Source organism: Euphorbia lathyris, chromosome 2 (genome assembly GCF_963576675.1).
Source record: "Euphorbia lathyris chromosome 2, ddEupLath1.1, whole genome shotgun sequence".
Taxonomy (NCBI): Eukaryota; Viridiplantae; Streptophyta; class Magnoliopsida; order Malpighiales; family Euphorbiaceae; genus Euphorbia; species Euphorbia lathyris.
The window spans coordinates 49,141,204-49,153,516 of NC_088911.1; the positions used below are offsets into that span (position 1 = coordinate 49,141,204).

At 40.5% G+C, this 12,313-nt stretch overlaps 2 protein-coding genes across 4 annotated transcripts; one reads left to right on the forward strand and one right to left on the reverse strand.

Annotated features, from left to right (window-relative positions):
* Window positions 1–349: 349 nt before the first annotated feature.
* LOC136218123 (protein WVD2-like 7) lies at window positions 350–6,054 on the forward strand. 3 transcript variants are annotated; one of them, XR_010683646.1, is made up of 11 exons: window positions 350–501; window positions 828–870; window positions 1,018–1,115; window positions 1,319–2,086; window positions 2,200–2,625; window positions 2,734–2,798; window positions 3,375–3,471; window positions 3,575–3,637; window positions 3,724–3,834; window positions 5,452–5,568; window positions 5,658–6,054. XR_010683646.1 is itself a non-coding variant. In XM_066004878.1 (8 exons), exons 1-8 carry the CDS (start codon window positions 1,074–1,076, stop codon window positions 5,682–5,684), a joined length of 1,599 nt encoding a protein of 532 aa, XP_065860950.1. In that variant the 5' UTR covers window positions 877–1,073; the 3' UTR covers window positions 5,685–6,054. The 3 variants fall into 3 exon arrangements, 1 of the variants encoding a protein (XP_065860950.1); XR_010683645.1 differs by lacking the exons at window positions 350–501; window positions 828–870 and having other exon boundaries at window positions 877–1,115; window positions 5,452–5,562; XM_066004878.1 differs by lacking the exons at window positions 350–501; window positions 828–870; window positions 5,452–5,568 and having other exon boundaries at window positions 877–1,115.
* A 166-nt stretch (window positions 6,055–6,220) lies between these two features.
* On the reverse strand, window positions 6,221–9,160 carry LOC136218122 (formin-like protein 4). The gene is made up of 2 exons (XM_066004877.1): window positions 7,743–9,160; window positions 6,221–7,660 (listed from the first exon to the last, which is right to left on the reverse strand). Exons 1-2 carry the CDS (start codon window positions 8,744–8,746, stop codon window positions 6,352–6,354), a joined length of 2,313 nt encoding a protein of 770 aa, XP_065860949.1. The 5' UTR covers window positions 8,747–9,160; the 3' UTR covers window positions 6,221–6,351.
* Window positions 9,161–12,313: the final 3,153 nt, after the last annotated feature.

Here is a 12,313-nt window from a genome sequence, read left to right on the forward strand (position 1 = left end):
TGAATTTCCACTCTTAATTGTATTATTATCGTTTTAAAATTTCAACCAAAAGGCATCCCAAACATGAGAGAAAAACCGAAAAACAACAACGGTTAGCCTACTTGCCTTTGATAGTTGCTGCTAGAAGAAACGACATCTATGAGCAGCAAAACGACATGATAATTAGCCAAGTTTGGACATTTCTAGATGATATTGAAGATAATGTTTCTGAGCATTAGCAGATAGTATTTATTTTGAGTTGAAGTTTGATTGGTCCACGATAGTCTAAAGCTGGCAATGGCTGGCTCTTTTTTATTTACTTTTATTAAATGTGTAAATGAAAAACCTGTCCCTTGCTTGACTCTCTCACATTTCACTCTCACTCTCTCACTCTCTCTCTCCTCTCCATCTCTATCTCTCTTCACTGTACTTCTTTCTATGGTGGGCCTATCTAATTTTTCATGGTTGATCTGATCAAACTTTGCTTTGGCTTTTCTCTGAAATCTTTATTCATAAAGATAGGTAATAATATTGTTGTTAAATTATTTATTTATTTTCATATATTTGGTTGTGATATCTTTGTCCAATCAATCTTCCCCCTTTGTCCTCTTAAATGTCCCATTTACTGGTCCAACTAAATCTTTCATTTCCCTTTAATTGCATCCTAAAGTTTTCTCCTTTCTCATGCCCATGAATCTATAAGATAAAAGGTTTAACCTTTTTCCCCCGTCCAACATAATAAACAATTATAGTAATAAAAAGCTTAATTATTTTTAAGATATAATTACATGGGTTATAAGGTAAATTGGTTTCTGTTGATGATTGGGTTTATGATTTGAGGGTTTCAGGAAGTACCAGAAAAGGACAAGGGCGCCCATTACTGTGAAAAAGGTAAAATCAGATTCATATTTACACATGTAGGAGAAAAACAACTGAGAAGAGAGAGAGAGAGTTCAATGCCTGGATATGTTTAGGTTTTTCTTTTTGTCTTCTTAGTATCTTATTCTTAGTTTTCTCAAGTGGGATTTTGATGAACAGAAGAATGGTAATGTTAAACATAGGCTGTAGCCTAGTTTGGTGATCCAATTTTGCGGATGGGTGAATCAATAATGGCAGCTTCAACTAATGAAGATAAGGTACACACACTTATTTCTTGGTTTGATCTGTAAAAAGTGGTCCCTTTTTTGTTTCAAACCATTAATTGTTTTCTTGAATTGGGTTTGTTCTGGATTTATTGATTAATTCCCAATTCATGATTGCAAGATTTACTTGCTGTTTTTTCTATTTATGAGTTGTCATTGTTTTGTTTTGATTTGGTGTTCGAAATATGCATGAACAGATAGGGGGAACTGTTGCTTCAGATCGTAGACTTGAGGTTTCAGTTTCATTTGGTAGATTTGAGAATGATTCGTTATCTTGGGACAAATGGTCATCTTTCTCACAGAATAAGTACTTGGAAGAAGTTGAGAAGTGTGCTACTCCTGGATCTGTAGCTCAGAAGAAAGCCTACTTTGAAGCTCATTACAAAAAGATTGCTGCTAGAAAGGCTGAACTGTTGGATCAGAAGATAGTGGAAGATGAATCACCACCGTCAGATGATCAAAACGGTGTAGATTCCACCAGGAAGTTTTGTGGGGAAGATTCTGGATTTGATGTATCCAATTCCAATGGTCAAACTGCTGCTGAAGGGACTGAGCAAGAAACCAAATTCGACGACAAGTCGGGTAGTACTAGTGAAGATGTCGAGGAGACTAATGAAGATGATGCAACCAACACTGAAGGTCAAGTCTCGTTGGCTGAAAGAGTAGACGAACTGGAGAGGCCAGATAGCCTCGCCTTAAACAAGCCAGAGGAAGCTGCTGCAGTTAAAGAAGGGGGAACTCAATCCCTGCCATCTCAGGAATTGCCAAACAAGTTGCTTAAGGAGATGGAAAGGACTCCCATATATAAGGAGGAACCTGTGGAGTTAAATCCTCCGAAGGAGACAGAAAGGATTCCCATATTTAAGGAGGAAAATGTCAAGTTAAATCCTCCGAAGGAGACAGAAAGGATTCCCATAGTTAAGGAGGAACCGGTGAAGTTAAATCCTCCGAAGGAGTCTCGAAAGGTGAGAAATTGACAATCAACACAATGATTCATAGATTGCTTTAAACACCCCTTGAAAATTTTGTTTCTTTGTTTATTTGGTGCCTAATAACTTGTGTTGTTTTGTTGATTCAGATTTCTCCTTCGAGTAAAGTCAGAGATATGACAAAGATAAAGAAGAAACCAGCATCACCTGTTGCGAAATCACCCCAAATTTCAACAGTAAAGGTCTCAAATGCAGTGAAAACCTATAACACTTTGTCCACAAACCGGACTCCAACAAAGAAAGTAACTGGTTCATCTCTACCAAAGAACAAAATCTGTTCTTTAGGGGGAAGCAAGAAAGTGGCTCCTAAAACCTTGCACATGTCTCTTAGTATGGATACCCCGAGTCCTGATCCAGCTCCTCCCGCATCAGCTCCATTTATAGCTCCTAGGAAATCATTTATTATGGAGAAAATGAAGGACAAGGAGATTGTTAAACGAGCATTCAAAACATTCCAGAACAGTTTCAACCAGTTGAAATCGTCTTCTGAAGAGAAATCTGTGTCAGCTAAGCAGGTTCTTTTCCATTTGCTAGCTTTAAGCATAAGAAAGTGTCCTTTAATTCGACTGCATAGTTGATCATGCTTGGCTTGATAAATGTCAAACTTCAATTTGCTTGGTCAGGTTACCTCAAAGGGGTCAGAAAATAAGGTTTCGAGTTCTATCACTCCACGAAAAGAGAATGCAGGGTAATATTCAGATTAGCTGCTTCATTTCATATGCATACGTTTACCATTTGCTTCCTCTTATTCATGCTTTTATTATGTAAAGCGATACTGCTTGAAAACTTCTGATACTTGCCTATCTGTCTGTCTCTGCATGCTCACTCACATTAGCTTTGAAGCACGAATGTCTTTTTCTTATTTAACAGTATGCTATAGAAGAGAATTGAGATTCTGAAAGGCTTAAATGGATGTTCAAGGATCTTTTTTTATTCATTTTGGAAAGTAGGTGTTTTTGTGCACAAACTTATCTTTAGTCCATATGTATATCTCGGTGTTACAGTTGTTCACAAAATTCATGAATATGAAAAGTGAAGCATTTTTGCCTTGTACATGTGCTGCTGCTACCTTTCCAACTTTGAAATCATGGATTGGATGGCTTTTCAAAAGCTTTCTGTAACTACAGATGCCTTTTCTTCATAATAGCGAAGAAAAGTCGTGCAATGATGTATTTAGTTACGTAAGCTAATCCGGGGACAAAAAGGTTGAAGTTTGCTACCTTTTGTGGAAAGTTAACTGTTGGATTGGATGCTTTTTTTATAGGTCTTTGAAAGCCTTTAACATGGATAAAAGGAGTGCTAAGACAGCCCCATCTTCTTTTGGGTTGAAAAGTAATGAAAGGGCAGAGAAAAGTAATGAGGTACTTGTTGTTCTCTTAGAGAAAAATATCTATTTGTCAATGATCTCTACAGTAGAATGTCATTTTCTGTTAACATTTTGTTTTTTGTTTTCAATTTTGTAAGAAATTGCAAGATACATCAAAAGTTAAACAGTCAGAAAGTAGTCGCGTTCAAACAAAATCCAAGGTATGTTAGTTTCCACAACCTATTCAAAATTGGCATTTGTAAGGTCAATTGAAAAAGAAAGGTGTCTGTCTATGCTAATATGACAGGAAGAGAAAGATGCAGAGACGAGAAAATTAAGACAGGGGTTTAATTTCAGAGCCACACCTACGCCAGGGTTTTATCAAGGACATAAATTATCAAGAACCCCTTTAGATAAGGTATCAAAGCAATCTCAATAACATAATATCATATTAAGTTTGGAGGGGCCTATAGCTGCTTTGCTTTAGTCTGCCAAAAGGAACAGAACGTGTCTCTATTTATTAATTTTTGTGGAAAAGTGAGATTTGATTCTTTTATTGATCACAACCACATGATTGAGTCCTTTAACTTCCAGGGTTTCAAGGATCCAGCTCCTAATCATTTATTTTTCTAGATTAAGCCTGTGAACTTTAATTTTCACATATATTGAGCTCTTCACTAACAATTATGTTAGCTAAGCCATTAGAGAAGGGCTCACAATGAGTACAAATTAAAGAACAATCGCTTATTGAAATTTTTTTTTTATAAAAATCAAGGGTTTAATCAAGAAAAGTTATAAAAATCGGAGGTTTAAATGACTTTTACCTATAATAACAATAAAAAAACAAGCATTCGAGAGACTCAATTTATTATAAATTAATTAATATAAGATACTTGTATATGACGTTTTAGTGTTGCAGTATAAATTTTTTTACTGCTATATTTTGTTAGTGGTCCTTTTTTATGTATTAGTTTTGAAGTGGAATTCTAAATTCAATTAATTTAAATGACATTGTTTAAAGGAAAAAACACAAAATCATCTTCATATATCTTCTATTTTCATTAATTTCTTAATCGTTGGACATAAAATTAAATTATTTATTATCTTTTTAAATAGTAAGATGATTAAATAAACAAATGTCTAACACATGATTAAATCCTTGAACTTTTAAGGTCGGAATAGCTAGTGAAGGGCTTCATGTGTGTGAAAATTAAAGTTTAGAGGCTTAAAGAAAAATAAATGATGAGGGGCTCAATCTTTAAAACCTTTGAAGTTCAGAAGCTTAATTATGGGTTAAGCTTAGAAAATAATAATGGGTAGTAATCATATCTCGAAGGTAACATCATGTCTAGTATTACTGACAATATCAAACATCCAGATTGTAGTTGATGTTCTGAAATTGACACCATTACGTAGGGTGAGTTGTGGGATGATGAATGCATTAAATGCTCTCTTTAGGAGCCAGAGCCTGTTTTCCGGTAGTGATGTCACTGATAGAAAGACTTTTCACCACCAGTCGTGTTGGTGCCGATGGTTCTCAAGGGAGAGCAGCCTCCGGTGACAACAACTTTGGTGGAGGAATGTTAGTGGCCTTAGGTGGAGGAATGAGTTCCATCCGAGGCCGCCCTCATTTCTCCACCAGAGGCTGCCCTTGGTGCCTCAACGACAGCTCTCCCTTAAGAACCACCAGCACCAGCATGGCAAGTGGTGAAAAATCCTTCCGTCAGTGACATCACGTTCGGAAAACAACTCTGGCTCCCAAAGCCAATGGGTGGTGGGAGATGATTTTGCAAGAAGAAGCACTTGTTTTCTTCTTTCGAACTTGTTAGAGATTGCAAGAAGAAGCACTTGTTTTCTTCTTTCGAACTTGTTAGAGATAATATAAACTATTCGCAGAGTCTTACCTATGCTTTTGAGTTCAGTGGATTCTTGACATGATATCATATCATATCCTCCTAAACCAAAAGATGTACAATTCAAGTCTTGACAAAACTCAATGCATGTATAATGCTCAATGTCTCATTTTTTGCTTTAGGTCCATTTAAATCGATCATCTGTCAAACTAACCGTCTCCTAATCCTAGTACAAGTTGGTCGAATATGCAATATCTGTCGATCTGTAGTACCAAAGCTGCCAAGAAACTCCGGTTTTTGTAAACTCTAAATCTATAGTTATGGTTTGTTTGGTTAAAACAGAAGATTATTGACTAAGACTGACCTGCTGTGATGATTGTATATGCAGGAGGGTTCCAAGACGATTGGGATATAGAGAAGAAACGAAGAATTGTCTCCAGAAAAAGCGATTGGTCAGATCCCACTTTAAACACTGAATATAAATAGACAAAGACAATACGTATAGAGCAATTGCTTTCTAGTTAGCTCCTTTCCATTTAATTGTAGTATTCACTCGGCCAACACTATATTTCTAGTGTTTGGTCTCCTCCCCTGTATATTGAATTCCTACTAGAAACAAACAAAGCCAGCTAGCCTAGATACCATTGATCATGTTGTTGAGATATATAGGCCAATTATAACTAAGTCTCAGAGTGTATGTGTTGGATTGGATGAAATTGTGAATTGCTAAGGAACATGTAATTGATATTTCTATCTATAAGAGCACTGTGGGTTGTGGTTGATTCTATGCTATGCTAACCAACAAACAAAACAAGCATAATGATCTGGGATTCTTATGCAAATGGATATATTATTTTCATTGATTTTGATCAGTGCATGTTCCACACATTATTCACAGCAGTGCAAACAACAGGTAAAATAGAATGAACTTGGCATCAGACAGAGTAGATAGAACGAACCTGCGAAGTATAACTTTTCTGTCTATTAACCCAAGCCTGCAGGCTTCAGAAATAACAATCCACTCGCCTATAATCTTTACAAATTTTATATACAAAAGCAATTGGTTTTTTTTCTTTTTTCTATCAAAACTCAGTATCTGATTCACTTGAACTACTCCTTGATTTCTCGTTGAGGAAATGTTCAGGCAAGTTTGGAAACTTTGCTCTCATCCTTAATGCTGGTGTCTTTGGTGGAGACCCCAAGTCTGAAGAGGGTGTTTCGGGTTTCTTTTTCTGCATTTCTCGAGCTATTTCGATGCAGACATGATCAACCATGTTCAGGAAGTCTTTGATTATGACAAATAATCCAAGTGGTTGGCTGCTTTGATTCTTTGAACTTCCTGCTTGATAATATTCTGTTGTTGCTCTTACAAGTTCCATTATTCTCATTTGCTCATCCTTCATTATCTCCATTTCTACCTCTGCCGAGTCGAGAAAACCTTTCATTTCCCTGACAAATCCGTCTTCCCCATTACCACTACAGTTTGTTCCGATTTTCTTGATTTCTTCCATCCGACCTGATAGAACTAAGCAAGTCCCTTCCATTGATGAATAATCTATTTGTGCTGCGTTCTTCACGTTTGCAAACTCAGCACTTAAACCTCCTATCATTGGCAATCCTAGCATTATATATTCCTTCTCTCTTTCCCCTTTTGATGGTGTTCTCACAGAAGCTGCATTGACACTGCTGCCTGCTCGGCTCAAGCTTCGATTTCTGCTTATAGCACAACGTTTTCCCTCCGACCGGATAACTTCTTCTACTATAAAATTAAGCAGAGTAGTTTTTCCGTCAGTGCTTTTCACATCAGATAGCTTTTGCAGAGAAGAAAGATCAAATGCTTGTGCATTTCCTCTTGAAGTTCCTTCATTCATGCGATTACCAGCCTTGAGTACTGCTTCCAGAAGTTTCATAAATAATCCTCTATTTCTTAGCTCCCTGCATCCTAATTCAAGTGTTTGCAAGGATTCCTTAAACTGAAGAACCTCTGAATCATAATTCAGTCTGAAAAGCATAGCATTAACACGGCTGAAAGCTGAAGGAATAGCTTGCAAAATATGGAAGAGGAAAGATTCAGCAGCAGCAAGTGTGTCAGGGTCTCCATTGAATTTCAGGATTTGAAACTCTTCCTCTTTGGATGGAGCAATTCTGGTAAGCTTTTCAAGAGTATCAGAATCAAGACCACGGCCATCCCCCAATGATTCAAGGATTTCTTCAGGAGAGAGGCTGATAGTTTTTAGCACAATCGCTGTATTCCTTGATTTCTTGGCATCAAGAATAGCAATTTTTGCTGGTGTGCTGCTGCTCTGATCATTTGAGCTGTTAGTGTCGCGCTCTGTTTTGCGATTCGTTGCCACATATCCAAACAGAGCTTCCATAAGACCATCATCAACCCTGAAACAAATTTCGATTTGTGAATCCTCTACACTAAAACACTGAATTATGTGCGTACAAATGGTAGAAAGAGTGGAATTACCTGAAAGAACCAGCGCCGATCTTGTCCCAAACCATGGAATGATCAGTATTCTTGTTCACTTTATCCCAATGCAGCGGCTTCAGTTTAATTTGATTATTTCCCGTCCCGTCTTGTACAGAAGTTTCCCCAGCCGCCTTTGGCGGGGGAGGTGGACCAGGTGGCGGTGGTGCTGTAGTATTTTTCTTAGGAGGAGGTGGCGGTGGTGCGGGTCCTTTTTTGGCTATTGAAGGTGGTAGTGGTGGAGCTGGAGGTGGAGGCGGAGGAGGATTTGACGTTTGATTAACTAAATTCGGTTGTTCAATGGCCGTCTCGGTGATCTCAGCATCAGCAGATTGATGATTGCTGGCGGAAGCCATGAATCTATCTGGACTAGCAGTAGCAGTTTCCGGAGCAACTTTATTCTGCGAAAAAGATGATTTTCCTCTGAGCAAAGGAATTTCGGGTTCATTCCTTCTCCGTCCCGGTTCGTCGTCGTCTTCCAATTCTTCTGCTGGAGGAGCATTGCTTCTTCTCTCATCCTGAAAACTGTTTTTCTTGTTTTCTTCTTGAAGTTGTCTCCAGTAAAGCATATCCAGTCCATTCTCATCAACCGTCTCTCCCTTGTCATGATTAACTCGACCTAACTGACCGTTAACCAGTCCTGCCGGCGGTCCTCTGCGGGAATTAGTATCTCGTCTCCTTCTCCGGCGAGAAACTTGCTTCTGGATTAAGAAGAAGAGCAAGGTGGCGAGAACGAAAGTACTTGCGGCAGTAGCAACTACAGCCTTGACAACAGTTCTATCCCACGCAGAATCGTGGTCCGGCAGAGGAAGTAGAGACGACGGTGGCAGTGATGAGTTGGGCGGATTAGTCCGATTCGTAGGCGGCGGTGCAGGGGGTGAAATTGGAAAAGGATAAAAAGTTTCAAGGTTCTGAAAATTGGATTGACAAGAAGAGAAAAGAATGAAATCAGAAATGAATAATACAAAGAGAAGAAGAAGCCACCGGCGGTGGCTGATATTCATGGCGAGATAGAACTACAATGGAGAGAACATTGAAAAGTGAAAGGAAGATATTATAATGGATTTGATTTTTGCTTGACGAATTCAAAGAGTAGTTAGTTGGTTTCCATTTTGGATCTGGTAAGAACCCACCTATGATCTCATCTCCTTTCCGGCGACGGTTAAGTTGAGGTTGAGGTTGAGGTATTGAGTATGAAAATTCTTAAGCTTCATCGGCTGCTGTATTCTGCTGATCCGATCCATGTTTGTTAGCAGAATCTTTCATTTAGATTGATAGATAGATTAGGGGATTAGTTGTGTTGAGTTCAGTAAGAACAAATTAAATTGAGATCGTTTAATTGGGAATTATAAATTCCTAAATAGTCTGGTTTACTCTGTCAAAGCTAAGCAGCTAAAATGATGGGTGAGAAACAGTCGAATATCTAACCTTCCTTTTTAAATTAATCCTTATGAGAGTAACCAAAACAATATAAAACAATATTGCAAATTAGGTGTTTTCTAACAGTATAAATAAAATAAGTTATATAAACAAAAATAAGTTACCAAAAGGTTTTATTTTCTGTTTTACGTGCACCACGAATAACTTATCAAAAGCTGCTGATTTGTTTTATTGCTCCAACCAACTTTTAACACAATCTATATATAAATATATTAGAAATTTGAGGGAGAAACGCAAGCGATGAAATCGAAGCGCAACGGAAGCGAGAGACAGGGAGGGAGACGATCGACGGCGCGAAGGTGGCCTGAGGGAGCGGAACGGTCGGGCGGTGGGCCGGAGTGGGCGGCAGCAGTGCGATCCGCCTTGGCTGAGGGGGAGGCGCGAGATGGTTCTGCTGTTCCTGTTTCAGGGGTGTGCGACGCCTTGATGGGGAGAAGTGATGCGAGGCCTGAGGCTTCTGGATCCGGCAACGGTCCGAGGGTGGGGGATCGGATTAGGTCAGATCCGGTGGAAGGAAAAAGCGGTAAGGAGGCTGGCGGGGTTATACCGCCAAGGGACGGATCTGTTGCATTGTTGAGCGGCGGATCTGATGGAATTAGCGGGCCAGGTGTAGGGGAAAATCGGCTGTCCAGATGGACGGACCGGCAGTCCAGAATGGTGGGCTGTCAATCCAGAAAGACGGGCCGGCTGTCCAGGGGGCTGCGGTTCACGATGAATCCATAATAATAAATAAAAATTCTATCGAGCAAGGCTTGGGGAAAATCTCCTGGAGAGATACTGTGATGGGGGTGGTCGAGGAAGAACCCGTGTTAGATGAAGAAATTATAGAGGATGAGTCTGAGGAGGTCTATTCTGACTCTGATGTTGAGGATGGAGAACAAGATGACCCATTATGTCCTGTGATTCGGCTTTCCTTGGCAGATAAACGTGCCCTCAGATCCAAATGGAAATTAGCTTTAATAGTTACTGTGCTTGGTAAAAGGATTAGTTTTAATTATTTTGCTCAGAGAATCCAGGCGCAGTGGGCAAAAAAAAGGAAAGTCACCATTACTGACTTAGAGAATGACTATTATGTTATCAAATTTACTAGGGCGGAGGATTTTAATGCCGTTGTTAATGGTGGCCTTTATATTATCTCTAATCATGTTCTGGCATTAAGGCCATGGGTCCCTAATTTTAATCCTCATGACTGTTTAGTTAATAGGATTCTAACTTGGGTAAGATTCCCGGGTTTACCTATAGAATACTATAATGAAAGATTTCTTAACAAAGTTGGTGGTCTTGTTGGGAAAGTTCACCATGTGGATAAAACCACCATTGGGGCAGTGAGAGGTAAGTTTGCCAGGGTTTGTATTGATATCGATCTTGCTAAGCCTCTTTTGTCTAAATTCTGTGTTCAGAATACGGTTTACTATATTGAATATGAAGGCATTCATAATATTTGCTAAGAGTGTGGTATGTTTGGCCATACTTATGAAGGGTGTCCAAAGAAAGAGAAGCTGGTTGAAGAGGTTATGGTGGCTAATAAAGAAAGAGAAGAGGGGATTCAAGGTGAAGGGAGGAACTTTGGCCCCTGGATGATGGCTAAAAGGTCGGTTCGACGCAGGACTCGGGCAACTGTTGTTCAAAATCATCCTCCTGACATTAGTAAGGAGATGAATTCTCTCTAGATTGCCCCTGAGATCAAAGAAAGGCCCCCCAATAAAAAGGTTGGTTCTGGTGTTGAAACGGTCCTCGGTTCAGGATCTAGATTCGGGGTCCTGTCTATTGAGGATGCTCATGAATCTGACCACTCAAATGAGCATATGGAGTTAAGCATGCCAGGGTTAGAATCTGCGGAGCCGGAGGCCAATAAAGTAGAGACTGTAAATGTAACACCATGTTCCAATACCATGTAGATATTGTCCGCTCTGGCCCATTCCAACACATTGGGCCTCACGGCTTTAAAACGCGTCTGCATGTATTGGATTCACATCTTACTAATAAGCCCCAATCACTCCCTCTCCATTTCCGATGTGGGATTCAGTTCATTCCTGCCCCCATCGCCATCCCTTAGGGCCGCTCCTTGCTCAGGTCTTCTTACCCCGGCGCCACCCACTCCGGGCCGGGACGTTACAGGCCCACCAGCTTCCGCCTGGTTCATCCCCGAACCACACATCGTACGTGGAGAGTCGGCTCTGATACCAATTGTAACACCTTGTTCCAATACCATGTAGATATTGTCCGCTCTGGCCCAATTCCAACACATTGGGCCTCACGACTTTAAAACGCGTCTGCATGTATTGGATTCACATCTTACTAATAAGCCCCAATCACTCCCTCTCCATTTCCGATGTGGGATTCAGTTCATTCCTGCCCCCATCGCCATCCCTTAGGGCCGCTCCTTGCTCAGGTCTTCTTACCCCGGCGCCACCCACTCCGGGCCGGGTCGTTACAGGTATTGTAACACCCTGATCCAATACCATGTAGATATTGTCCGCTCTGGCCCAATTCCGACACATTGGGCCTCACGGCTTTAAAACGCGTCTGCATGTATTGGATTCACATCTTACTAATAAGCCCCAATCACTCCCTCTCCATTTCCGATGTGGGATTCAGTTCATTCCTGTCCCCATCGCCATCCCTTAGGGTCGCTCCTTGCTCAAGCCTTCTACCCCGGCGCCACCCACTCCGGACCGGGTCGTTACAGGCCCACCAGCTTCCGCCTGGTTCGTCCCCGAACCACACATCGTACGTGGAGAGTCGGCTCTGATACCAATTGTAACACCCTGTTCCAATACCATGTAGATATTGTCCGCTCTGGCCCAATTCCAACACATTGGGCCTCACGGCTTTAAAACGCGTCTGCATGTATTGGATTCACATCTTACTAATAAGCCCCAATCACTCCCTCTCCATTTCCGATGTGGGATTCAGTTCATTCCTGTCCCCATCGCCATCCCTTAGGGTCGCTCCTTGCTCAGGCCTTCTATCCCGGTGCCACCCACTCCGGACCGGGTCGTTACAGTAAACCCTCTGTTTGAGTCCAAAGTTGTTGCCTTGGGGAGTTCCCAGAATCTTGCCCCAATTGGGAAAAAGAAGCACAATGAGGTTAGTATCTCGAAAACCTATGTTGATAATTCAAATGGAAA

Bases quoted from the DNA above. Each gene is read 5' to 3' on its own strand.
- LOC136218123 (XM_066004878.1), top strand. From the start codon at position 1,074: ATGGGTGAATCAATAATGGCAGCTTCAACTAATGAAGATAAG. The intron at 1,116-1,318 runs GTACACACACTT...ATGCATGAACAG, and splicing joins CTTCAACTAATGAAGATAAG to ATAGGGGGAACTGTTGCTTC. The intron at 2,799-3,374 runs GTAATATTCAGA...CTTTTTTTATAG, and splicing joins CCACGAAAAGAGAATGCAGG to GTCTTTGAAAGCCTTTAACA.
- LOC136218122 (XM_066004877.1), bottom strand. From the start codon at position 8,746: ATGAATATCAGCCACCGCCGGTGGCTTCTTCTTCTCTTTGTATTATTC. The intron at 7,661-7,742 runs GTAATTCCACTC...AATTTGTTTCAG, and splicing joins ATCGGCGCTGGTTCTTTCAG to GGTTGATGATGGTCTTATGG.